The following is a 27,821-nucleotide window of genomic DNA, read 5'->3' as shown; positions in this document are numbered from 1 at the left end:
AGTAAACAGGGTGGTGAAGAAGCCATTTGGCACGTTTGCTTTCATTGGTCGGAGCATTGAGTATAGGAGTTGGGATGTCATGTTACGGTTATACAAGACATTGGTGAAGCCACACTTGTAATATTGTGTGTAATTCTGGTCATCCTAATTTAGGAAGAATGTTGTTAAACTGGAAAGGGTGCAAAAAGGATTTGCAAAGCTCCGACTGAGACTGGAAGGTTTGAGTTATTAGGAGAGGCTGGATAGGCTGGGATTTTGTTTCTCTGGTGCATCGGAGACTGAGGGGTGACAATACAAAGGTTGAAAAAATCATGAGGGACATGGAGAGCATAAATAGTCAAGGTCTTTTAGCTGTGTTGGGGGAGTCCACAACGAGTGGGCATAGGTTTAAGGTGAGAGGGGGAATATTTAAAAGGGACCTAAGGGGTAACTTTTGACACAGAAGGTGGTACGCATATGGAATGAGCTGCCAGAGAAAGTGGTGGACACTGGTACAATTACAGTTAAAAGACATTTGGACAGGTACGTGGATAAGAAGGGTTTACAGTGATATGGGCTAAATGCTGGCAAATGAGACTAGTTCGGTTTAGGAATATTGGTCAGCATAGATAAGTTAGGCCGAAAGGTTTGTTTCTGTGCTGTATGACTGTGAACTTAACCTTTAAAACTTCTGCTTTACCTCCAACCCAATCTTAAACAGCCCAAACCCAACTCAGGCTGAGCAAGCTCATTTCCTACCTCTCTGTCCTGACTCTATGTTCATGAATCTGGACCTTGTCCATGCACTCACAGTAACCTGACACTTTAAACCAGATACTGGATTAGTGGTGCTGGAAGAGCACAGCAGTTCAGGCAGCATCCAACAAGCAGCGAAATCAACGTTTCGGGCAAAAGCCCTTCATCAGGAATAAAGGCAGTGAGCCTGCAGCATGGAGAGATAAGCTAGAGGAGGGTGGGGGTGGGGAGAGAGTAGCATAGAGTACAATGGGTGAGTGGGGGAGGAGATGAAGGTGATAGGTCAAGGAGGAGAGGGTGGAGTGGATAGGTGGAAAAGAGGATAGGCAGGTCGGACAAGTCCGGACAAGACAAGGGGACAGTTACTGAGCTGGAAGTTTAGAACTAGGATGAGGTGGGGGAAGGGGAAATGAGGAAGCTGTTGAAGTCCACATTGATGCCCTGGGGTTGAAGTGTTCCGAGGCGGAAGATGAGGCGTTCTTCCTCCAGGCATCTGGTGGTGAGGGAGCGGTGGTGAAGGAGGCCCAGGACCTCCATGTCCTTGGCAGAGTGGGAGGGGGAGTTGAAATGTTGGGCCACGGGGCGGTTTGGTTGATTGGTGCGGGTGTCTCGGAGATGTTCCCTAAAGCGCTCTGCTAGGAGGCGCCCAGTCTCCCCAATATAGAGGAGACCACATCGGGAGCAACGGATACAATAAATGATATTGGTGGATGCGCAGGTGAAACTTTGATGGATGTGGAAGGCTCCTTTAGGGCCTTGGATAGAGGTGAGGGAGGAGGTGTGGGCACAGGGTTTACAGTTCCTGCGGTGGCAGGGGAAAGTGCCAGAATGGGAGGGTGGGTCGTAGGGGGGGGTGTGGACCTGACCAGGTAGTCACGGAGGGAACCAGACACTAACATGAACATAACTACATTCCATGTTCCAAACAGTTAACTCGCAGAATTACCTGTGACATTCAAAGCTAAACTTTACTCCTCCAGCTGACTTCTGAATCATGTTGGGACCAGGGTCCTGGCAAATCATATAATTAGAGCTGTGGATAGGGCTCTAAACTAAAGAATGGGCATGTGTGTGGGCATGTGTGTGGGCATGTGTGTGGGCATGTGTGTGGGGGTGGGGGTGGGTTCAGTTGCATGGAAAATTCTGGAAAACTGAAAGAGCGGGAGGGGTCAGCAGAGGTTAAAGTTTCCAGAGTGAGGAATAGGACAGAGAGTCTGGAAAGGCTCGGGAATCTAACTTCAGGAACAGCAGACAAAGGGATAACGATGAGAAGGAGGACAGTCAACACAGGACTAAGGACACACAGTATACGAAACAATGGGCTTAAAGCACAGACTGATATGGGCAGCTACGATGCAGTGGGTATCACAGAGGCATGGCTGCAAGAGGATCAGGGCTGGGAACAAAATATCCAAGAATTCACATCTCTTGGATAGGCATAGGGGGGGCAGTTAGGAATAGGAATAGGGGGTGCTGAGTTGCCTTGTTAGGAAAAAATGGGATTAAATTAATAAAGGAGTCAGAAAACATAGAATCTGTGTAGGTAGAGTTGAGGTACTGCAAAGGTTAAAAGATCCTGATGGGCGTTGTGTACAGTATCCCTATCAGTAGTCAGGATGTGTGACAGAAAATAACTCAGCAAAGAGAAACGTATGTAAGAAAGACACACTTACAATAAAAATGGAGAACTTTGATAGGCAGGTGAACTATGAACATCAGATTTGATTTAGAGTCATAGAGATGTACAGATCAGAAACAGACCATTTGGTCCAACTCACCCATACTGACCAGATACCCTAAATTAATCTAGTTCCATTTGCCAGCATTTGGCCCATTTCCTTCCAAACCCTTTCAATTCTTATACCCATCCAGATGCCTTTTAAATGTTGTAACTGTACCAGCCTCCACCACTTCCGCTGGTAGCTCATTCCCTACACACACCATCCTCTATTGCCCATTAAGACCCTTTTATATTTTTCTCCTCTCACCCTAAACCTATGCCCTCTCGTTCTGGACTCCCCCACCCCAAGGAAAAGACCTTGTCTATTTATCCTATCCATGTCTCACATGATTTTATAAACCTCTATAAGATCACCCCTCAGCCTCCGACGCTCCAGGGAAAATAACCCCAGCCTATTCAGGCACTCCCTATAGCTCAAATTCTCCAACCCTGGCAACATCCTTGTAAATCTTTTCTGAACCTTTTCAAGTTTCACAGCATCCTTCCTATAGCAGGGAGACCAGAATTACGCACAATATTCCAATAGTAGCCTAACCAATGTCCTGTACAGCCACAACATCACCTCCCAACTGCTATACTCAATGAACTGTCCAATAAAGGAAAGCATACCAAACACCTGCTTCATTATTCTGTCAACCTGTGACTCCACTTTCAAGGAACAATGAACCTGCACTCCAAGGTCTCTTTGTTCAGCAACACTCCCGAGGACCTTACCATTAAGTGTATAAGTCCTGATAAGATTTGCTTTTCCAAAATGCAGCAGCTCGCATTTATCTAAATTAAACTACATCTGTCACTCCTTAGCTCATTGGCCCATCTGGTCCAGATCCTGTTGTAATCTGAGGTAACCTTCTTCGCTGTCCACTACACCTCCAATTTTGGTGTCATCTGGAAACTGACTAATCACACCTCCTATGTTCACATCCAAATTGTTGATATAATTTGATTTATTGTAGTCATGTGTGCCTAAGTACAGTGGAAAGCTTTGTTTGTGAGCAGTACAGGCAGATCATAGATTGGTAGCTGATCCCAAGAAAAGAAATTTGTGGGATGTCTACGAGAAGGCTTTTTGCAGCAGCTTGAGGTAGAGCCTGCTAGGGAGCAGGGAGTTCTGGATTTGGTAATGTGTAATGAGGCAGAATTGATTCAGGAGCTGAAGGTGAAGGAATCCCGGGGGGCAGTGACCATCATATGATCGAATTCCCCTTGCAGTTTGAGATGGAGAACCTGGAATCAGATATAACAGGATTACAGTTGAGTAAAGGTCACGACAGAGACATAAGGGAGAAGCTGGCCAGAGGTGATTGTAAGGGGAGCCAAGCAGGGACAATGGTGGAGCAGCAATGAATAGTAGAACAGCCTTTATTATCGTGTGCACTCCAATGAGTGCAGTGAAAAGTTTGTAATGTCACCTAGTGGCACCATTTTAGGTACAGCATACTGAGGTACAGGTACTTTAAGTGTTGCTACAGAATTGAAATAGTAAAATAAAATAGATTAGCATTGGAGTTTCTGGGGGTAATTCGGGAGGATAGCAGAAATACATTTCCAGGAAGGAGGAAGATCCTGAGAGAAGGCTGAGGTAACCATGGCTGGCATGGGAAGTCAGGGTCAGCAGAAAAGCAAAAGAGGAGGCATACACTGTGGTGAAGGTTAGTAAGAAAGCAAAGGATTGGAAACCTTTAAAAACCAGCAGAGGATAAATAAGAAAGCAAATGGCAGGGGCCGGGGGGAGGTTGAAGATGAAATATGAGGGTAAGCTAGCCAATAATATGAAAGCAGATTGCAAGTGTTTCATTTTAAATATTTAACAAGATTGATAAGTGTGGATGTTGGACGGCTGGAGAAGTAGCAATGGGGAACCGAGAAATGGCGGAGGAATTGAGCCGGTACATTGTATCAGTTTTCACTGAGGTGGAAGACCCCAGCAACACACCAGAACTACAAGAGAATCAGGGGACAGAGATGAGGGCAGAGGCCGTCACTAAGGAGAGGGAGCTGGAGAAGCTGAAAGGTCTGAGGGATGATAACCCAGAGTTCTGAAGGAAATACCTGAGGAGATTGGAGAGACATTGGTGGGACCTTTCAGGAATCACTGGAGTCAGGGATGGTCCCAGAGGACTGGAAAAGGGCTAATGCAAATCCTTTGTTTAAGAAGGGAGGGAGGCAGGAGACAGGAAACTATAGGCCGGTTAGCCTGAGCTTGGTCATTGGGAAGATTTTAGAATCCATTTTTAAAAATGAGATTGTGGAGAACTTGGAAGTGCGTGGCTTCATCAAGGGGAGGCCGTCTGTTAGAATTCTTTGAGGAGGTAATGAGCAAGTTAAACAAAGGGGAGTCAGTGGATGTGATCTATTTGCATTTCCAGAAGGCCTTTGTCAAGGTGCCGCAGAGGAGGATGCTAAATAAGTTAAGAGTCCATGGTGTTAGGGGCAATTGTGAGCAATTTTGAGAGCTGTATCTCAGGAAGAATGTGCTGATGTTGAAGGGGGTCCAGAGGGGTTTCATAAGAATGATCCTGGGGATGAAGGACTTGTCATATGAAGAACATTTGAGGACTCTGAGTCTGTACTCAATGGAGTTTTGAAGGATGAGGAGGAATCTGATTGAAACTTCCACAATACTGAGAGGCCCGGATAGAGTGGATATGGAGAAGATGCTTCCAGCAGGGAAGACTAGGACCTGAGAGTTCGGACTCAGAGTGAGGGGACGACCCTTTAGAACTGAGCTGAGAAGGTATTTGATTTAATTTCAATTATTTATTTACGTGTATTTTGTCCCAAAATGTGGAAATTTGCTCAGATATGTCCTGTATCTAAAAGCAGGAAAATCCAACCCAGCCAATTGCTGCCCCATCAGTCTACTCTTGATCATTAGTAAAGTGATGGAAGGTATCATCAATAATGCTAACAGGGAATTTCAGGTTTTGATTCAGTGACAGTTGTTTCCACTTATGGGAGAGTCTAGGATTAGAGGAATTTTTTTCTCAGTGGAGTCCTTTGCCACATAGGGCTGTTGGGGCTGAGACATTAAGTATATTCAAGGCTGAGATAGGTGGAGTTTTAATCAGTAAGGGAATCGAGGGTCATGGGGAACAGGCAGGAAAATGGAGTTGAGGATACTCACATCAGTGATGATCTGATTGAATGACACGGCAGCTTGAATAGCCTAAATGGCTTATTTCTGCTTCTACCTTGTTTTGTCTTATGAAAACTAAAAATAGATATTGCAGTTCTGCTGATTATAGACCCCCAAACAGCTAGAAGAGGGATTAATTCTATACACACATTTCAGAGTAAAATAATCGCAGGGATAGGAAGAGATTGCAAGTACTCTGAAAGATTGGAGAGAAAGCAACCAGGAGTAAATACCAGGAAAAATAAATTAGTGCCAGAAAGTGTAAAGGGAAACTTTCAGAATCAATATCTTTCTTCTCCAATGAGGAAAGTTTGGTGGTTCTTGTGGAAACTTGTCCAGGTCCGGTGCAATGCGGTTTTGTGATAAAACGTTTGATTATAATATAATTTGCTCTAAGGAAGAACTAAAGAGAAGTTAAAGGTGAATCCTCAGTGAGAATCAAGTAAACTTCAGTGACTTGGGAAAGGATCTGCATTCCAGCAGACAAACTAGAAACAGAATCAAGGTCAGATTCACAATGGATCAGCAAAACCAGCCCTTCAAGGCAGAGATGGTTCAGCTACAAACCAAGACTATTTCCTTAAACAGGGAGTACAGGGGCCCCCCTAGGCATGAGCTTCTTGGATATCACAGACCTCATTTCACAGGAGACAGTTAAGAGAACGTGCACTCGGATGATCCCTGGGATGGACAGATTGCCCTGTGAGCAAAGGGCAAATAGGTTGGGACACCATTCACTGGAGCTTAGAAGAATTGATCTCATTGAAACATTCGAGATTCTTAAGGGACTTGACAGGACTTGAGAGGATGTTTTCCCTCATGACAGAGTTTAGGACCAGAGCATAGTCTCAGAACAAAGGGGCACTAATTGAAGGAGGAGACGAAGAGAAATTTATTCTCTAAGAAGGTTGAGAGTCTTTGGAACTCCTTGCTCCAGAGAGCTGTGGGGACAGAGTCCTTGTGCATATTTAAGGCTGAGATTAATGGATTCTTGAACAGTCAGGGAATCAAGGGTTATGGGGATAGGGCAGGGAAGTGGACATGCGGAATGTCGGATCAGCCATAATCCTGTTGAATGGTGAAGCAGGCTCGAGGGGCTCAATGGCCTCCTCCTATTCCAATTTCTGACAGTTTTGTGGTTATATTATCTGAGATTGGATTTGCCATATCATATTCAAACTGTCACCATCTCAATGTGTGACTGAAGTGACGACTGGGGTAATGTACGGAATAGAATTGAGAAAGAAAACCTCAAACAGTCAGAGCCTGTTATCTGACTGAGTTTATTCAGCATATCATTATAGTAAACAGAGCCAACTTCATTTCAGCAGTTTCAATCAGTTTCCACAAACCCCAATAATTACAACATCGCTGGACGACCACAAAAATCAAGAGTGTAAATGAGTGAATGTCGCTGTTCCAGAGGGAACTTTTATTTTACACACTAAGGTACAGAGATGAGATTATTCCAGGTTTATTAATCAGAAATGAAAGCACCATCATTGTATGAGTGAGTTATTGTAATAAATGTTATTTTTTTACATAAGGGTACCACAATGTATTGGGTCATTTTGTTTCTTATTATGTCGTGGAACCATCTCCTTTGCATAATTTAAATAATTTTATATCTTCCGTCGGTCGCTCCACTCTTCCTGAATGCAGGTTAACACTGGGATAAGGTTGGGTAACAACTGGAAAAACTTTGCAGACATACAGTGTACAAAATCAGTCAAATAGCCATCTTGTTGCACTGAAATAAGCCCAGTGAGCTATTACTCTGATGGTGTGATGGCTGTTGGGATTTAGTGGAGTCACAGAGTTCTAAACCTGAGTAGATCCAATCCGTTCGACAAGTGCCAGTCTCTGCAGATATTCACAGTGGAGAGTCTTGTCAGATCCTAAAGTTCAGGTTCCAAGATGATGTACTGATCTTCGATGTGGAAGATCCAGACTCCATGGGATTCTGCACGTTCCAGGTCCATGCCAGCACTTAGCCTGAATCTCAATATTCAGATCAGTTCTGGTTTGCTCTAAGACCTATAATACTAATCCTGAAGCTTCAAAAGACAATTCAGCAACATCCTGAGGATGAAACAGGTGCTAGTTTCAACAAGACTGTCCTTTTCCTATGGATCAACCCAACATCCAGCTCTCTTCACCCTTTCTCTCGACATTTACACTGCCTGCTTTAACCACCTGACCCTAGCAGCATCGGACTTTTGAAGATTTAAACAAATGCAGATCCAGTTTAGTTTGTCAAAGATAAACTACAATGCAATGGAACCATGTCTATCTGAAGTGAGAGTTGCTTTAGTAATTTTAGCAAGTAATTTTAGTAAGTTTTGTCTCTATATTTAACACCACATTCATCTCTTGTTACCAGTAAACAGATCTGAAAGCCAATCTATTTGACAAATTACGATTCTACTTATAGACATTAAGAAATCTCATTAAAAAATCAAAAGACAATTGTTTACTGGCCACTTCTACATTAGATCATGGGGTTTAGGTGGAGTGGACACAGAGGGTGACTCCACTGTATGTTTCCCAGAAATGACAGCTGTTGGGAAAGTTCTTGTGAAGCCACAAGTCCTTGTAGCGTCTCACTGTGTGTACAACGTGCCCAGAGGGAAGATTATTGTACACATATTCAGCAACCTCTCTTGCATCGGTCCAACCATCTTTCCCCTCCATTAAGTGCCTGATTTCCACCTCATTAAGTGAAACCTTTGGATCAATTGCATAGGAGACAACAGCATTAACCCCATTGAGTCTGAAAAAGTGAAACCGATTGGGGCCAATGACACAGTGATTGTTGAAGCCACTGACAGGGTCATAGACCCGTACAGACCATTTAACCCAGTCATATTTCTCTGTTAAGGCCTCAATTATATATGTTGCACATCCCTTGTTATCTCTCTCACCTTTGTTCTTTATAAGAGCCTCAACATCTATTTCTGCCTGCTCAGCAAACTCATTGATGCACTTATCTATCATGGATTTCATTTTATTCTCTACTTTGCCCATTTTCTCATTCCACTCTCTCTTTAATGCCTCTACATCGGTCCCAGTGATAGCAGAGTGACCCACCAGGGCAATCAGGCCAATACAGAAGAGCTCTTTGAGGCGGCAGCAGAGCCCCTCCATCAGACGCCGGTTCCTCTGGTCATATCGCATGGCAGTTTCCAGAATGGGTTTGCCAAAGATGGCAGAATACCCCATCACTGCATCATAGAGAGTGTGAAGGTTCTGGTCACCTTTAGTCACATCGAAGTGTGTGAGGAATTCTCGTTTCTCATTCTCCCGGAATTCCGGTGCTGCGTTCAGGATGTCCATGTACTTCCTGAATTGGTTTTTCAGATTCTCTTCAATGGGGAAATATTGATTGTTAATTGTACTTTTCTCTATCTCCCAAAGCACTTGTTTAATCTGTTCTGAAATGACATCCAGCTGGTTCCTGACTGTTTGGAACTGCTCCTTCATATATGTGAGCTCCTCACTCTCACGTTTCCCTAAAACCAGTTTCAGAATGAAACCAGCCACCTGGAAGATGGGTTTTAAGACACCAGAAACTGTCGCAAACCTGGCTCTGTTCTGAAAGATTTCCATTGCAATCTTTGCATTGTTCATGTTTGCCTTGAGCTCAGCAGCAGCTTGCTCAAGTTCTTTGTCAGTGGCCATGTTGGATTTTGGGATTATGTTCTGGCAGAGGGACAGTGCTTTCAGATGGAGTCTCTGAAAAGGAAGCAATGAGGATTAGGTTGAAATTACATTGATTATTCTGTCCAAATATCAACAAGTCCCATCACTCATTGAGATCATTCACTGGCAGAGCCAGACTCTGGGTTTAGGTCCATTGCAGACTCATTAGGGCAGACCTATTGAGGAGTGGGAACTCTCTCAGAACTCTCTCAGGTTCTCACATTGGCCCCTCTTTTTTTAAACATACGGAAGAGCTCAGTGTTTCTCGGAAGAAATTCCACTCAGGCCTCCCTCAGAAATCCAGCGCTGTACTTTCATTCTGACATTTCACACTCACACAGAGCTGTTGGGGGTGGGGGGGAGGCGGGGTGGTGATGGGAGGAGGGAAACCATATTCCCTTTTACCCAGCACTCAGCTGGTGCAGAATGGGTCAGGTCCAGCAGGGTGAGGGGAATCGAGGTGGTTCTGGGGGAATTGGGATGGTTCTGGGGGTGGGGGAGAGCAGGAATTGGGATGGTTCTGGGGGGTGGGGGAGAGTGGGAATTTAGATGGTTCTGGGGCGTGGGAGGGATAGGGGGTATTTGGGATGGTTCTGGTGGGTATTCAGGATGGTTATGGGCAGTGTTGTGGGTTTGGGATGGTTCTGGGGGTTGTGGGGGAGGGGGTATTTGGGATGGTTCTGGTGGATATTCAGGATGGTTATGGGCAGTGTGGGGGTATTTGGGATGGTTCTGGGGGTTGTGGGGGACGGGGTATTTGGGATGGTTCTGGGGGTGTGGGGGAGGGGATATTTGGATGGTTCTGGTGGGTATTCAAGATGGTTATGGGCAGTGTGGGGGTATTTGGGATGGTTCTGGGGGTTGTGGGGGAGGGGGTTCTGTGGGGTGGGGGTTGGGATAGGACAACAGGGCAACCAGTATGTGTCAGGACCAGTGGGGCAGGGGATTCTGGGTCAGATCAGGTGGAGGCTTTCGAGGTGGGTCTTCGATGGGAGGGGGGGGGGAAGAGTGGGTGTCAAGTCAGTTGGCGGTGTGAGTTAAGTATGGGGTCAGTTGAATACTTACTCAGGATTAGATGATGTATTTAAGAATCTAACTTTCCCTGAGTAGCTATTTACACAATTTTAACCAAACCCTCCAAAGTTTTGATTTAAAATGGATTCTGTCAGAGGGATGCAGGCACAGGGCAAATCACACAGCGGAAAATTCAGTTTCCTGAGCAACTCTTTCAGTAAGTGTGACAGAGAATTTCTGAATAATCTTCAAATTAGATCCAGGATGTTGAGGGGAGAAATTGTTTCACATTAAATATATTGAAGACTGTAACTCTCTGAACAGGAGCTTTCAAGACTAAAAGAAAACTTACATTTATGTTGAGCCTTTCACAATGTCTGGATATCCAAAGTGCCACTGAAGCGTACCTTTAAAGTCTGCTCAATTAGATTTGGCTATCAAGGAAAGACAGAATTTAAACACAGATTAATCATGTTCTAATTAAACAGCTGAGTTGACTTGATAGAACATAGAACAGTATAGCACAGTACAGGCCCTTTGGCCCTCGATGATCTTAAATGACCTCCTGTTGTTTCCAAGTTAACTCTAACATTTTTAATGAAAACGGAAAACAGTCTCTTTCCCTCTTTGTCCCCATTTCCTGTTAACTAATTTGTTCCTGTCCTTTGTGAGGTGCATGTATTTTGGGTCTAAAAGAGGAGGAATGAGGGATGACTTTATGAGCCATTCTCTTTGATAAAGGGCTATTGACAATTTCTAGACACCTGCCTTTCCCTCTCTGGTTGAACTTGCCGGCTTTCACCTCTTGAGCTGAAAAATGTGTTGCTGGAAAAGCGCAGCAGGTCAGGCAGCAACCAAGGAGAAGGAGAATCGACATTTTGGGCATAAACCCTTCTTCAGGAATGAGGAGGGTGTGCCAAGCAGGCTAAGATAAAAGGTAGGGAGGAGGGACTTGGGAGAGGGGCGTTAGGTGGAAGGAGGTTAAGGTGCGGGTGATAGGCCGGAGAGGGGGTGGGGGCGGAGAGGTTGGGAAGAAGATTGCAGGTCAAGAAGGCGGTGCTGAGTCCGAGGGTTGGGACTGGGATAAGGTGGGGGGAGGGGAAATGAGAAAGCTGGACAAATTTGCATTCATCCCTTGTGGTTGGAGGGTTCCTAGGCGGAAGATGAGGCGCTCTTCCTCCAGGTGTCGTGTTGCTATGGTCTGGCGATGGAGGAGGCCAAGGACCTGCATGTCCTTGGTGGAGTGGGAGGGGGAGTTAAAGTGTTGAGCCACGGGGTGGTTGGGTTGGTTGGTGCGGGTGTCCCAGAGGTGTTCTCTGAAATGTTCCGCAAGTAGGCGGCCAGTCTCCCCAATGTAAAGGAGGCTACATCGGGTGCAGCAGATGCAGTAAATGATGTGTGTGGAGGTGCAGGTGAATTTGTGATGGATATGGAAGGATCCCTTGGGGCCTTGGAGGGAAGTGAGGGGGGAGGTGTGGACGCAAGTTTTGCATTTCTTGCGGTTGCAGGGGAAGGTGCCAGAAGTGGAGGTTGGGTTGGTGGGGGGTGTGGACCTGACTAGTGGGATGAATGCAGATTTCTCTAGCTTTCTCAATTCCCCTCCCCCCACCTTGTCTCAGTCTCAACCCTCGGACTCAGCACTGCCTTCCTGATCTGCAATCTTCTTCCTGACCTCTCCGCCCCACCCCCTCTCTGGCCTATCACCCTCACCTTAACCTCCTTCCACCTATCGTATTCCCAACACCCCTCCCCTAAGTCCCTCCTCCCTACCTTTTATCTTAGCCTGCTTGGCACACCCTCCTCATTCCTGAAGAAGGGCTCATGCCCGAAACGTCGATTCTCCAGCTCCTTCGATGCTGCCTGACCTGCTGTGCTTTTCCAGCAACACATTTTTCAGCTCTGATCTCCAGCATCTGCAGCCCTCACTTTCTCCCAGTTGGCTTTCACTCTTTACTGACTCACTTTCAGCTTCTGCAGTTTCAAATCCTGACTGCCTTCCCACCCCCACCAACCTTGTCTCTCTGCTTTTGCTGCTTCTCTCTCCTCTCTTTCTCTCACAGTTCAGTAATTGTTCCCTGCCTCCCTATTGTGTATCTCCGTGTCTCTCTTTCTCTATCCATGCACATCTCTCTCTCTGTCTTCTCTCTCTGTGTCCCATGTCACAGACTCATCCAGCACAGAAGCAGGTCCTTCAGTCCACCATCTCTGAATCAATGAACACCAAACTACACTAATCCCATTTACCTGCACTTGGTCCATAGCCAACTACGCCTGGCATTTAAATGCTGATCCAGATGGTTCTTAACTGTTGTGACAGGACCTGCCTCCACCACCCTCTCAGGCGGCACAATCAAATATTTTTCTCAGATCTCCTCATGACCCACTTCCTTCTCACCCTAGAATGGTTCTGTCTGGTCTTAGATGTGTCTGCCATAGGGAAGAGATTCTCACAATCCACTCTGTCTGTGCCTGTCATGATTTTGTAATCCTCAGTCAGATTCCTCCCTCAGCCTCCTCTGCTCCAAGGAAACCAAACCAAGCCCAGCCCATCCAGCCTCTCCCCATAACTGAGATTTTCCATCCCAGGTAACATCCTGGTGAGTCTCCAGTGCAGTCATGTCCTTCCAATAGTGTGTTGACCAGGAGTGCACACAGGAGTGGGAGCAGCAGAGGGAGTGACGAGGACCAAAGGGACAGCCGGGAAGGAAAGCCGTGACCATATATATCAGCAAGGCGGCGATATATATGGGGTCTCGGGTCCTCGGGTTTACTACCGGTGCCACGAGATAGTGAGGCGAGGAACAGGGAGCGGGTGCAGCTTAACACGTGGCTGCACACCTGGTGTAGGAGGGAGGGCTTCAGATGTGTAGATAATTGGGATGCCTTCTGGGGAAGGTGGGACCTGTACATGAAGGACAGGTTGCACCTGAACTGGAAGGGGACCAATGTCCTGGGTGGAAGGTTTGCTCGGGTAGTTCAGGAGGGTTTAAACTAGTGTGGCAGGGGAGTGGGAACCTGAGCTGTATAACGGAGGTGAGAGTTGATGGAGATGAGGCAATAGCAAAAGGTAGACCAACTAGTGGGAAGGATTTTCCTGGGAAAGAACCAAGGGATCAGTTAAAGTGTGTTTGCTTTAATGCAAGGAGTATCAGGAATAAAAGTGATGAACTTCGAGCATGGATCAGTACCTGGTCCTATGATGTTGTGGCCATAACAGAGACATGGGTTTCTCAGGGGCAGGAATGGTTGCTGGATATTCCAGGGTTTAGAACATTTAAAAAGAATAGGGAGGGGGGAAAAAGAGGAGGGGGTGTAGCACTACTAATCATAGAGGGTATCACAGCTACAGAAGCTTCCATTGTCGAGGAAGATCTGCCTACCGAGTCAGTATGGGTGGAAATAAGGAACAGCAAGGGAGCAGTCACCTCTTTAGGGGTTTACTACAGACCCCCCAATAGCAGCAGGGAGATGGAAGAAAGCATAGGTCGGCAGATTTTGGAAAAGTGTGGATGTAGTAGGGTTGTTGTAATGGGTGACTTTAACTTTCCAAATATTGATTGGAACCTCCTTCAAGCAGAAGATCTGAATGGAGCTGTTTTTGTCAGGTGTGTTCAGGAGGGTTTCCTAACTCAGTACGTTGACAGGCCGATGAGGGGAGAGGCCATTCTAGACTTGGTGCTCAGAAACGAGCCAGGGCAGGTATCAGATCTTGTGGTGGGAGAGCATTTTGGTGAAAGTGACCACAACTGCCTCAGATTCTACATAGCTCTGGAGAAGGAGAGGATTAAGTAAAATGGGAGGATATTTAATTGGGGAAGAGGAAACTATGATGCGATTAGACATGAGTTAGGAAGCATGGATTGGGAGCAATTATTCCATGGTAAAGGCACTATAGACATGTGGAGACTGTTTAAGGAACAGTTGTTGCGAGTGATGAATAAATATGTCCCTCTGAGACAGGCAAGAAGTGGTAAGATAAAGGAACCTTGGATGACGAGAGCAGTGGAGCTTCTTGTCAAAAGGAAGAAGGTGGCTTACATAAGGTGGAGGAAGCTAGGGTCAAGCTCAGCTCTACAGGATTACAGGCAGGCGAGGAAGGAGCTCAAAAATGGTCTGAGGAGAGCCAGGAGGGGGCACGAGAAAGGCTTGACAGAACGGATTAGGGAGAACACAAAGGCATTTTACACTTATGTGAGGAATAAGAGAATGGTCAAATAAAGAGTAGGCCTGATCAGGGATAGCATAGGGAACTTGTGTGTGGAGTCTGAGAAGGTAGGGGAAGCCCTAAATGAGTTTTTTGCTTCTGTCATTACGAAAGAAACGAACTTTGTAGTGAATGAAACCTTTGAAGAGCAGTTGTGCGTGCTGGAATGGATAGAGATCGAGGAAGCTGATGTGCTGAAAATTTTGTCAAACATTAAGATTGACAAGTCGCTAGGCCTGGACCAGATTTGTCCTCGGCTGCTTTGGGAAACGAGAAATGCCATTGCTTCACCACTTGCGAAGATCTTTGCATCCTCGCTCTCCACTGGAGTCGTACCTGAGGACTGGAGAGAGGCAAAAGTAATTGCTCTCTTCAAGAAAGGAAATAGGGAAATCCCCAGCAATTACAGACCAGTAAGTCTCACGTCTGTTGTCTGCAAGGTGTTAGAAAGGATTCTGAGGGATAGGATTTATGACCATCTGGAAGAGCATGGCTTGATTAAATGCAGTCAGCACGGCTTTGTGAGGGGCAGGTCATGTCTCACAAATCTTATTAAGTTCTTTGAGGATGTTACTAGACAAGTTGATGAGGGTCGAGCTGTGGATGTGGTGTATATGGATTTCAGCAAGGCATTTGATAAGGTTCCCCATGGTAGGCTCATTCAGAAGGTCAGGAGGAATGGGATACAGGGAAACTTAGCTGTCTGGATACGGAATTGGCTGGCCAACAGAAGACACCGAGTGGTAGTAGAAGGAAAATATTCTGCCTGGAAGTCAGTGGTGAGTGGTGTTCCACAGGGCTCTGTCCTTGGGCCTCTACTGTTTGTAATTTTTATTAATGACTTGGATGAGTCATTAATGGGTCAGCAAGTTTGCAGATGACACAAAGGTTGGAGGTGTCGTTGACAGTATAGAGGGCTGTTGTAGGCTGCAGCGGGACATTGACAGGATGCAGAGATGGGCTGAGAGGTGGCAGATGGAGTTCAACCTGGATAAATGCGAGGTGATGCATTTTGGAAGGTTGAACTTGAAAGTTGAGTACAGGATTAAGGATAGGATTCTTGGCAGTGTAGAGGAACAGAGGGATCTTGGTGTGCAGGTACACAGATCCCTTAAAATGGCCACCCAAGTGGACAGGGTTGTTAAGAAAGCATATGGTGTTTTGGCTTTCATTAACAGGGGATTGAGTTTAAGAGTCATGAGATCTTGTTGCAGCTCTATAAAACTTTGATTAGACCGCACTTGGAATACTGCGTCCAGTTCTGGTCGCCCTATTATAGGAAAGATGTGGACGCTTTGGAGAGGGTTCAGAGGAGGTTTACCAGGATGCTGCCTGGACTGGAGGGATGATCTTATGAAGAGAGGTTGATTGAGCTCTGACTTTTTTCATTGGAGAAAAGGAGGAGGAGAGGGGACCTAATTGAGGTATGCAAGATAATGAAAGGCATAGATGGAGTCGATAGCCAGAGACTATTCCCAGGGCAGAAATGGCTAACACGAGGGGTCATAGTTTTAAGCTGGTTGGAGGAAAGTATCGAGGGGATGTCAGAGGCGGGTTCTTTACACAGAGAGTTGTGAGAGCATGGAGTGCGTTGCCAGCAGCAGTTGTGGAAGCAAGGTCATTGGGGATATTTAAGAGACTGCTGGACATGCATATGGTCACAGAAATTTGAGGGTGCATACATGAGGATCAGTGGTCAGCACAACATGGTGGGCTGAAGGGCCTGTTCTGTGCTGTACTGTTCTATGTTCTATGTTCCAGCTGTGGCCTAACCAGTGTTTTATAAAGCTGTAACAAGACCTCCTTGCTCCTGTATTGTACACTTCAACTAATGAAGACGAGCATCCTATATCCCTGCTTCCCCACCCTATATCTCTGTGTGGACACCAAGGTCCCGTTGTTCCTCAGTACTCCCTAGGGATCTACCATTCATTGTTATATTCTTTAATTATTACACCATCCAAAATGTATCACCTCACACTTATCAGGATTGAACTTCATCTGCCATTGCTCTGCCTGATTTCCCAGCTGATCAATATCAGACTGTGACCTGAGACCATCCTCGTCATGATCAATACAACCACCAATTGTCATGTCATTGGTAAAATTATTAATTATACCTTCTGCATTCATATCCAAGTCATTAATATAGACAACAAATAGCAAGGGTCCCTCTCTCTTTCTCTCTGTTGTATATCTCTGTTACTGTGTGTGGGTCTTTCACTGTGTGTCTTCTTCTGTGTACTTATTTTTGCTATCTCTCGCAGCCTGTATGTGTGTCTCTCTGTGCCTCTTTCACCATGTATTTCTGTGTTTTTCATTGTGTCTTTTTCTCAGTGTGTATATGAGTCTCTATCTCTCAAATACAGTCTGTGTGTATGTCTTTCTGTCTCTCAAGTGTCTCCCTCTCTCTCTTTCTCTCTCTCTCACACACACACACAGTTTATGTGTCTCTTTCTCTGTCTCTTAGTGTCTCTCTCACACAGAGTTTGTGTGTGGGTGTGCGTCTCCCTCTCTCTCTGTCTCTCAGTATATCTCTCTCACACACAGTTTGTGTGTGGGTGTGCGTCTCCCTCTCTCTCTGTCTCTCAGTACATCTCTCTCTCACACACAGTCTCCCTCTTTCTTGTTTCAGTTTTGTGAAGCTGACAGGATGAGTTCAGAGTGAACCTGAGACGAATACTGCTCCTCTCAATGAATTCTCTCTTGAACCTGATTTCACTTAAATCATTATTTATCACCTTTCATAAATTAAAACTTTTTCACAGATCATAGTTTTCACAAAAATAAAAAAAATTCTGGAATTTTTTTAAATGAAAAACTTCAGACAAGTTTGTAAAAGTTTAGATTCCTAAGTTTATCTCAATTAGCCAGGGAGATCAGCTGGACTGTTTTATCACATGGTTCGACCTATTCAGGTGTCAATTCTCTGTATTTAATGAATACAATAAAATAGTGAACAGACATGGATTTGTATGAACATACATACATATCGTTGTACAGTATAACAGTTTCTGAACCTTAACCAACCACTGAAAAGGCTGATATCAGGGACAGTATTAGAATGGGGCTGGAAAAGCACAGTAGGTCAGGCAGCATCCAAGGAACAGGAAAATCGACATTTCGGGCAAAAACCCTTCATCAGAAATGAGGCCCTTCCTGATGAAGGGCTTTTGCCCTAAACATCAATTTTCCTGCTCTTCGGATGCTGCCTGACCTGCTGTGCTTTTCCAGCACCACTCTAATCTCGACTCTAATCTCCAGCATCTGCAGTACCCACTTTCTCCTGGCATCAGGGACAGCTGCCTTCATCTCACATTTACCACAAGTTGCAGGAAGACACTGCAATGTTTTTGGTGTTATTAAAATGTATTTATATAGTTTGCAAACTATTCTTACCTCTATATATCTTCAATGTCTCCCTCTCCAACAGGTATTGCTGAGGAACGTTCGGGATGTGAATAGCTCCCAGTAGGAATCCTCCGAGCTTTTAAATCTAAGCTCCTACCCCTGACTCCACCCTTTTACTAAAATTAGTGTGTGACGGGTGGCGCACATAGGTAATAACCTGTATCATATTGAAGACAACTGGACGATATCACAACAGGTAAACTATGAAAGCTGTAGCATTGTTTATTGCTGCAATCTAGATAGTGAGACTGAGCTGCCCTGTTCACAGACTGAACACATACTGTGTGATATCATTAAATAATGCTGGACTTTAACAGAAACACTCATTAAATCCACGAGGCTGTTGAAAAACAATTCATGTTTTTATTCATTCTCAGGAATGTGCTGACATGGACATCATTTGTTTCCCATCCCTAGTCCATGAGGGTGTGCTGGTGGAAGACAGCCTCATTGATGTGGACCAGCCTAGGTAAGGCTAGAAGAGCCAGGAGGAGGTCACTCAGCTCCTCAAACCTGCTCCACTGTTTAATAACATCATGGCTGATCACATCTTAGCCTCAACTCCACTTTCCTGCTCGTCCTCCATAGTCCTCTATAACACTGCTAATTAAATATGTAGGTGAAAGTGAGGACTGCAGTTGAGAGTGTGGTACTGGAAAGGCACACCAGATCAGGCAGCATCCGAGGAGCAGGAAAATCAAGGTTTTGGGGAAAAGCTTTTCATCAGGAATTAAATATCTGCCTATCTCCTCCTTAAATTTACTCAGAGTTATTCAGGATGGCAGATTTCCTTCCTGAGTGGCCATTAATGAATGAATCAAATATTTTGGAGCAATCCAATCGCTCCATGTTCACTTCTTAGAGCTTCATGGTTTATACCCAAATTTTTAAACTCCCTCAGTACTCACCATATAAACTGCCATCTATCCCAAAATGGGCACCAGCACACTCCCTGCAATACTTCCATCATGAAATCTTCACAATAAGTTCTAGTGAAGGGAGGTTAAATATTGTGTCCTCTCTCTGGGCTGACCAAGCCTTCTCTCATGCTCCAAACGTCAGGTTCTTATGACTATGTAGTCTTCCTCACCTGAGCAGAAGAATATTCAAAAGATTTTACACCAATGTGCAGGCTCTGGAGTGAGTCAATTAACAGGTGGCATTCTCAAGTTAAAGCTAAGTGGGTGGCACGGTGGCACAGTGGTTAGCACTGCTGCCTCACAGCGCCAGAGACCCGGGTTCAATTCCCGCCTCAGGCGACTGACTGTGTGGAGTTTGCATGTTCTCCCCGTGTCTGCGTGGGTTCCCTCCGGGTGCTCCGGTTTCCTCCCACAGTCCAAAGATGTGCAGGTCAGGTGAATTGGCCATGCTAAATTGCCCGTAGTGTTAGATAAAGGGGTAAATGTAGGGGAATGGGTGGGTTACGCTTCGGCGGGGCGGTGTGGACTTGTTGGGCCGAAGGGCCTGTTTCCACACTGTAAGTAATCTAATCTATTCCTTGTGGCATATAACCGTGGATTCCTTCACATCCTTGGAATCACCCATTGAGCTCTTTAGACAATGAAGAACAAAGAACAAAGAAAATTTACAGCCCTGGAACAGGCCTTTCGGCCCTCCAAGCCTGAGCTGTTCCAAACTGAGAGGGGATCTGATTGAAACGTATAGGCTTATGAAAGGATTGGACACTCTGGCAGGAGGGAACATATTTCCGTTGATGGGGGAGTGCCGAACCAGAGGACACAACTTAAAAATACGGGGTAGACCATTTAGGACAGAGATGAGGAGAAACTACTTCACACAGAGAGTGGTGGCTGTGTGGAATGCTCTGCCCCAGAGGGCAGTGGAGGCCCAGTCTCTGGATTCTTTTAAGAAAGAATTGGATAGAGCTCTTAAAGATAGTGGAGTCAAGGGGTATGGAGATAAGGCTGGAACAGGATACTAATTAGGAATGATCAGCCATGATCATATTGAATGGCGGTGCAGGCTCGAAGGGCAGAATGGCCTACTCCTGCATCTATTGTCTATTGTCTATTGTCTATTGTCTAAATCCACTTTGTAAATATATCACCCAATCCCTAAGCATCTGTATCCCTCTGCTCCCCTCCTTCTCATGTATCTGTCCAGACTCACCTTAAATGAATCTACCGTGCCTGTCTCTACCACCTCTACTGACAACGCGTTCCAGGCACCTACCACCCTCTGTGTAAAGTACTTGCCATGTATATCCCTCTTAAACGTTTCACCTCTCACTTAGAAAGCATGACCTCTCGTTATTGAATCCTTCACCCTGGGAAAAAGCTTGTCTCTACCCACCTTGTCTATATCCTTCATGATTTTGTAAACCTCAATCAGTTTCCCCCTCAATCTCCTTTTTTTTTCTAATGAAGGCAATGAAGACATTCCATTCACGAACGGACAAAGGTCAGAGCTTCCAAACCACAGGATCCAATATGTCTTTGAGATTTCTGCATTTGGTTCTGGACATCAGAACCAGGACTGTCACAGGCACAAGGCTTTGTGGAGTTTGACAATCAGATGGTTGTATGTTTGACAGCATTAGGGCACTGTCTTAATAAGCAACCCACTTTGAGGACTGTGCCAGTCCCACAATCTGTTAGAGCATGTATCATTCCTGATGAAGGGTGTTTGCCCTTCTCCTGCTCGATTCTCTTGCTCCTCGGATGCTGCCTGACCTGGTGTGCTTTTCCAGCAATACACTCCTGACTATATTAAGAGTTTCGGAGATTGAAGAAGGGATATAGAATCTTGAGTCAGAGAGATGTACAGCCTGGAAACAGACCCTTCGGTCCAACCCATCCATGCCGACCAGATATCCCAACCCAATCTAGTCCCACCTGTCAGCACCCGGTCCATATCCCTCCAAACCCTTCCTATTCATATAACCACCCAGATGCCTTTTAAATGTTGCAATTGTACCAGCCTCCACCACTTCCTCTGGCAGCTCATTCCACACACGCACCACCCTCTGCGTGAAAAAACTGCCCCTTAGGTCTCTTTTATATTTTGTCGCCTCTCACCCTAAAGCTATGCCCTAAACCTTCCCCACCCCAGGGAAAAGACTTTGCTGAATTATTCTATCCATGCCCCTCATGATTTTATAAACCTCTAGAAGGCCACCCCTCAGCCTCTGACGCTCCAGGGAAAACAGCTCCAGCTGTTCAACCTCTCCCTACAGTTCATCTAAGATGCATCTGGACAGATGCATGAATAGGTGGGGAGCAGAGGGATACAGATGCTGAGGAAATAGGTGACAGATTTGGACAGTGGATTTGGATCAGCTCAGGCTTGGAGGGCCGAAGGACCTGTTCCTGGGCTGTAAATTTTCTTTATTCTTTGTTCTTCTTTGTTCAAATCAAACCTCCAACCCTGGCAACAATCCTTGTGAATTTTTCTGAACCCTTTCAAGTTTAACAACATCCTTTCGATAGGAAGGATACCAGAATTGCACACAATATTCCAAAAGTGGCCCAACCAACATCCTGTACAGCCACAACATGACCTCCCAACTCCTTCACTCAATATTCTGACCAATAAAGGAAAGCATACAAAACGCCATCTTCACTATCCTATCCACCTGTGACTCCACTTTCAAGGAGCTATGAACCTGCACTCCAAAGTCTCTTTGTTCAGCAACACTCCCTAGGACCTTACCATTAAGTGTATAAGTCCTGCTAAGATTTGCTTTCCCAAAATGCAGCGCTTCGCATTTATCTGAATTAAACTCCATCTGCCACTTCTCAGCCCATTGGCCCATTTGGTCCAGATCCTGTTGTAATCTGAGGTAACCTTCTTCGCTGTCCACTACACCTCCAATTTTGGTGTCAGCTGCAGACTTACTAACTGTACCTCTTATGCTCGCATCCAAATCATTTATATAAATGACAAAAAGTAGAGGACCCAGCACCGATCCTTGTGGCACTCCACTGGTCACAGGCCTCCAGTCTGAAAAGCAACTCTCCACCACCACTCTCTGTCTTCTATCTTTGAGCCAGTTCTGTATCCGAATGGCTAGTTCTCCCTGTATTCCATGAAATCTAGCCTTGCTAACCAGTCTCCCATGGGGAATGTTGTCGAACGCCTTACAGAAGTCCATATAGATCACGTCTACCACTCTTCCCTCATCAAACTTCTTTGTTACTTCTTTAAAAAACTCAATCAAGTTTGTGAGACATGATTTCCCACGCACAAAGCCATGTTGACTATCCCGAATCAGTCCTTGCCTTTCCAAATGTACACCCTGTCCCTCAGGATTCCCTCTAACAACTTGCCCACCACTGACATCAGGCTCACTGGTCTATAGTTCCCTGGCTTGTCCTTACCACCCTTCTTAAACAGTGGGACCACATTAGCCAGCCTCCAGTCTTCTGGCACCTCATCTGTGACTGTTGATGATGCAAATATCTCAGTAAGAGGCCCAGGAATCACTTCCCTAACTTCCCACAGAGTTCTAGGGTACACCTGATCAGGATGTTTATCAAGATGTCACCATCTATTTCCCTGCATTCTATATCGTCCATGTTCCTTTTCCTCAGTAAACACTGATGCAAACTCCTCATTTAGTATCTCCCCCATCTCCTGTGGCTCCACACAAAGGCTGCCTTGCTGATCTTTGAGGGGCTCTATTCTCTCCCTCGTTACCCTTTTGTCCTTAATGTATTTGTAAAAACCCTTTGGATTCTCCTTAACTCTATTTGCCAAAACTATTTCATGTCCCCTTTTTTGCACTCCTGATTTCCCTCTGAAGTATACTTTTCTAAGGATTCACTTGATCTAACTTTCTATACCTGACATATGCTTCCTTCTTTTTCTTAACCAAACCCTCAATTTCTTTGGTCATTCATCATTCCCTGTACCTACCAGCCTTCCCTTTCACCCTGACAGGAATATACTTTCTCTGGATTCTCGTTATCTCATTTCTGAAGACTTCCCATTTTCCAGCCGTCCCTTTACCTGCGAACATCTGTCCCCAATCAGCTTTTGAAAGTTCTTGCCTAATACCGTCAAAATTAGCCTTCCTCAAATTTAGAACTTCAACTTTTAGATCTGCTCTATTTTTTTCCATCACTAACTTAAAACTAATAGAAAGATGGTCGCTGGCCCCAAATGCTCCTCCATTGACACCTCAAGTCACCTGCCCTACCTTATTTCCCAAGAGTCGATTAGAAAAGGTGATTTCAGGGTAAAACAGTAACCCCATGAACTCTTAAACAAAAACAGAAATTGCTGGAGAAACTGGCAACATCTGTAGGGAGGAAGCATAGTTAATGTGTTGAATCCAGTGTCCCTTCCTCAGAACTGGATCGGCATATTGGACTGGAAACATTAACTCAGTTTCTGTCTCTACAGATGATGACAGATCCGCTGCGTCCCTTCAGCAATCTCGAGTTTTTGTTTCAGATTTCTAGCCTTTATTTGTCTGAAAGGAAGAGGCTGACCTCTGGCTACAGAACAAGCTAATAGGTCAAAAACGGTATCCTGATTCCTGATGAAGGGCTTTTGCCCGAAACGTCAATTTTCCTGCTTTTTGGATGCTACCTGACCTGCTGTGCTTTTCCAGCACCACTCTAATCTAGACAAAAATGGTATCCCCTGAGGGAGATGTTGCTCTGACAGAAAGGATTGCATTTAAATCCTGGTGAGTTAGCCCAGCTGAGTGTGTAGCACTGCTCCAACCTGAACAACTGAAATGGCCAACAATCCCATAACAATCTGATTCCGAGATGATAGTGAGACCAAACTAACTGAGATGGCCCTGTCTGACTCAACTGCTGCTGTACATATTACTGTAGCAAACCCAGCGTGTTATTGTAGGTACCAGGCACTGTCAGTAATTCTGTTATTTACCTCAAACTGGTTATGATAAAATGTGACCTTTAGGACATATCTGAGATAAGTTAATTACACCTTTATTTTTGTGACCTTTCAGTTACACGTACATTGTGTGATGGTATTTGTCTCCTATCAGCTGAGGAACTGGATCGGGTTCAGCTCCGGTTCACAGAATCCCTACAGTGGGGAAACAGGCCATTCAGCCCAACAAGTCCACACCGATCCTCCGAACAGCATCCCACCCAAACCACTCTCCCTACCCTTTCCCTGTAACCTAGCATTATCCTGGCTAATGCAACTAACCTATATATCCCCGGACACTATGGGTAATTCATCATGGCCAATTCCCTCTGGCCTGCACATCTTTGGACAAAGGGAAGAAACTGGAGCCCCCGGTGGAAACCCCCACAGACACAGAAAGAATGTGCAAATTTTACATAGACAGTCACCCAACGGTGGAATCGAACCTGGGTGCCTGGTGCTGTGAGGCAGCAGTGCTAACCACTGAGCCACCATACTGCAGTTAGTTGCAACTTGGACTCCCACTGGAATCACAGAAAGGACAACCAGCAACTGACTCTGAGACAAGAAGCAACTAATACATCCGCATCCCCTCATCCTCCCAGGGTCACTTCAGCAAGCGCATCTGTCTCCCTCAGTATCTGCCTGGAGTGGACGGGGTGGGGGGATGGATGGGATTGGAGGGGCAAGTGCTGGTTAAGAGCCTGCCACAAGGCTGGTGTAGGTCTTTGTCCAATAGGGAATGGAAGGCAAGTCTTTTGTGAGTGATATTAAAAACAGGGAATCCAGTACCGTACTTTAACATAACCCATAGTCATTGCCCAAACAGAGTCCTTCGTTAATACCCACCACCAAACCAGCTCTCCACTGGATTACCCAGCTCTAGATTAGAGTGGTGCTGGGAAAGCACAGCAGGTCAGGCAGCATCTGAGGAGCAGGAAAATCGATGTTTCGGGCAAAAGCCCTTCATCAGGAATCGTTTCTGATGAAAGGCTTTTGCCCGAAACGTCAACTCTCCTTCTCCTCGGATGCTGCCTGACCTGCTGTGCTTTTCCAGCACCACTCTAATCTAGACTCTGATCTCCGGCATCTGCAGTCCTCTCTTATGCCTATGAATTATCCAGCTGCCTGTTAATTCTATAAGAGTTTTCCAAGAGATTTTCATTGGCCCACTTCAAGGTGACGTTCCTTCCTCTTATGAGCCAGGGCCAATCTCCGTGAGAAAATGCAGGAGAACCATTAGTAGCACAAGATTGACTAGAGAGCACAGCAGGCATTACCCTTAGATGTTCTGTGAAGGAAATGTGACATTATGCCTTGTGGATGCATATCAGGGAGACTGTCCAAAGTGGCCATTTCTAAACATTGTACCTTCTGACCAACCCAGCATTTACTCAAAACAGCATTGGCTCAAAGTGGCATCTGTCCAGCACAGGGTCTTCTAACGTGGCATCTGCCAAATGGAGGATGTGCCCAGGATGACCATCTGGAGGCCTGGCCTTGGAGGGTGAGAACTGATTACCATTCCCTCAACGGGCACCAGGTGGTCCTTGCAATACAGCTCCCTGTCCTTATGAAGTTTAAGTTTTGACCAATGCTGGTCACCAGGGCACAGGGGAAGGGTAACTATGTCTTTGGGAGCTATTAGTGATGCTGCCAAGGGAGTATGGGATTGGCCTTGGGCAATAAGATTGTGTTGAGGGACCAAAGATAGTGGATGGAGACACACAGACAGGTGGGGAAGAAGATACAGACATTGGATTGGAGGTGAAGAGGGCCCAAGTGTTGGGTGAGGGGAACAGACAGACAGTGGGTTGAGAGCTGTGATGAGCTGGAATCAGACAGGGTGATTCTTTTTGTGGAATTCAATTCTTAGTCCTCTGTATGGAACCTTTAAGACCATCCAAAAGTAAACATTCTCATAATATGTTCACAGGACCCGGCCATCGCTGGCTGGGCCCAGCATTTATTGCCTGTCCCTAGTTGCCCCTTAAAAGGTGGGGTGAGCTGCCTTCTTGAACCATGGCAGTCTATGTGCTATAGGTAGCTGAAAATGTGTTGCTGGAAAAGCGCAGCAGGTCGGGCAGCATCCAAGGAACAGGAGAATCGACGTTTCAGGCATAAGCCCTTCTTCAGGAATCTCCAGCATCTGCAGTCCTCACTTTCTCCTATGTGCTATAAGTAGACCCACAATGCCCTGAGGGAGGGAATTCCAGGATTCTGATCTAGTGACAGTGAAGGAATAGCACTATCTTTCCAAGTCAGGATGGTGAGGGTGCTGCTTTGTCCTGGATGGTGTCAAGCATGAATATGGTTGGAGCTGCAGAGCTGAGGTCTGATCCGTTAGTTGTAGAATTGCTTAGTTCTGTCTGTCACTTGCTGTTTCTGCTATTTAGGGGCTTCATCAGGTTGATACCTCATCTTCAGGTATGCTTGGTGCTGCTCCTGGCATGCCCTCCTGCATGCTGCATTGAACCAGGGTTGATCCCCTGGCTTGGTGGTAATGGTAGAGTGCTGTTATAATTTTCTTATTTGTTCAGGGGATTAGGGTGTCACTGGCAAGGCCAATGTTTATTGCCCATCCCTAATTGCCTAGAGGGCATTTAAGAGTCAACCACATTGCTGTGGGTCTGAAGTCACGTGTAGGCCAGACCAGGTAGAGATGGCATTTTCCTTCCCTAAAAGACACTAGTGACCCAAATAGGTTTTTCCAACAATCGACAATGGTTTCATGGTCATCAGTAGCTTTTTAATTACAGATTTTTTTTATTGAATTCAAATTGGACCTTCTGGATTACTATGTCACAAGATTCGAACCTGGTTTCCCAGGACATTAGCTGGGTTTCTGCATTAACAGTCTGGCAGTAACACCATTGGGCATTGCCTCTCCTAATTAATAACGCTCCTAATTAACACCGCTCCTAATTAACACCTCAAAAAACTCCAGTTCTAAGTATCCCGTTATCAAATCCATTACAAACATAAAAACAAGCAATTATACACAACACAACAGGCCCTTTGGCGCATTGAGTAAGTACTGACAAATTGTACAAGAGTCAAGATTAAAATGGTGCTGGAAAAGCACAGCAGGTCAGGCAGCATCCGAGGAGCAGGAAAATCGATGTTTCGGGCAGGAGCCCTTCATTAGGAATGAGGCAAGGCTCTTGCCCGAAACGTCGATTTTATTGCTCCTTGGATGCTTCCTGACCTACTGTGCTGTTCCAGCACCACTCTAATCTAAATTCTACAATAGACTCCAGCATTTCCCCCTCCCATCGATATTTGACCATTCAGTCTGCAATTCCCTGTTTTCTTCTGTCCTCCTTATTTAATCAATGTGGTTACTATTATCTGTCCACCATCTACAAGGCACAGGTCAGGAGGGTGATGGAATACTCCCCACTTGCCCCTGGATGGGGGCAGCTCCACCAACACTCAAGAAGCTCAACACCATCCAGGACAAAGCAGCCGCTTGATTGGCACCACATCCACAAGCATCCACTCTCTCCACCACCGACGCTCAGTAGCAGCAGTGTGTACTATCTACAAGAAGCACTGCAGAAATTCACCAAAGATCCTCAGACAGCACCTTCCAAACTCATGACCACTTCCATCTAGAAGGACAAGGGCTGCAGATACATGGGAACACCAGCGCCTGCAGGTTCCCCACCATCCTGACCTGGAAATCTAGCGTTGTACATTAATTGTCACTGGATCAAAATCCTGGAATCCCATCCCTAATGGTATTGTGGTTTATCTACAGCACATGGTCTGCAGTGGTTCAGGGAGGCAGCTCACTCCCATCTGCTAAAAGCGGCTAAGGATGAGAATTAAATTCTGGCCAGCCAGAAGCACCCATATCCCAAAAGTGAATAAAAAGTGATAAGGGAGAACCAGGGGGTGTGGTGTTTTTGGATTTTCAGAAGGCTTTTGATAAGGTCTCACCTCGAGGTTAGTAGGCAGCATCAAGGCACATAGTGTTGGTGGTAATACAGTGGCATGGA

General features: G+C 45.6%; 1 protein-coding gene and 1 long non-coding RNA gene across 2 annotated transcripts in view; one reads left to right on the top strand and one right to left on the bottom strand.

The window, feature by feature from the left end:
- The first annotated feature begins 3,642 nt into the window (after positions 1 to 3,642).
- Positions 3,643 to 27,821, top strand: part of LOC140480926 (uncharacterized) — a 47,009-nt gene continuing 22,830 nt past the window's right edge. Inside the window, exons 1-3 of the long non-coding RNA XR_011961426.1 lie at positions 3,643 to 5,213; positions 17,969 to 18,142; positions 18,324 to 18,415. This is a non-coding gene — a long non-coding RNA (uncharacterized lncRNA). The remainder of the gene's footprint in view (positions 5,214 to 17,968; positions 18,143 to 18,323; positions 18,416 to 27,821) is intronic.
- On the bottom strand, positions 6,883 to 18,097 carry LOC140480924 (protein rapunzel-like). Its single transcript, XM_072576513.1, has 3 exons — positions 17,935 to 18,097; positions 10,684 to 10,765; positions 6,883 to 9,350 (listed from the first exon to the last, which is right to left on the bottom strand). Exon 3 carries the CDS (start codon positions 9,294 to 9,296, stop codon positions 8,121 to 8,123), a length of 1,176 nt encoding a protein of 391 aa, XP_072432614.1. The 5' UTR covers positions 9,297 to 9,350; positions 10,684 to 10,765; positions 17,935 to 18,097; the 3' UTR covers positions 6,883 to 8,120.

Source organism: Chiloscyllium punctatum, chromosome 8 (genome assembly GCF_047496795.1).
Source record: "Chiloscyllium punctatum isolate Juve2018m chromosome 8, sChiPun1.3, whole genome shotgun sequence".
Taxonomy (NCBI): Eukaryota; Metazoa; Chordata; class Chondrichthyes; order Orectolobiformes; family Hemiscylliidae; genus Chiloscyllium; species Chiloscyllium punctatum.
This window is presented reverse-complemented; position numbering and strand designations above follow the sequence as displayed.

Coding starts and splice junctions, on each gene's coding strand:
- LOC140480924 (XM_072576513.1), bottom strand. CDS start 9,296: ATGGCCACTGACAAAGAACTTGAGCAAGCTGCTGCTGAGCTCAAGGCA.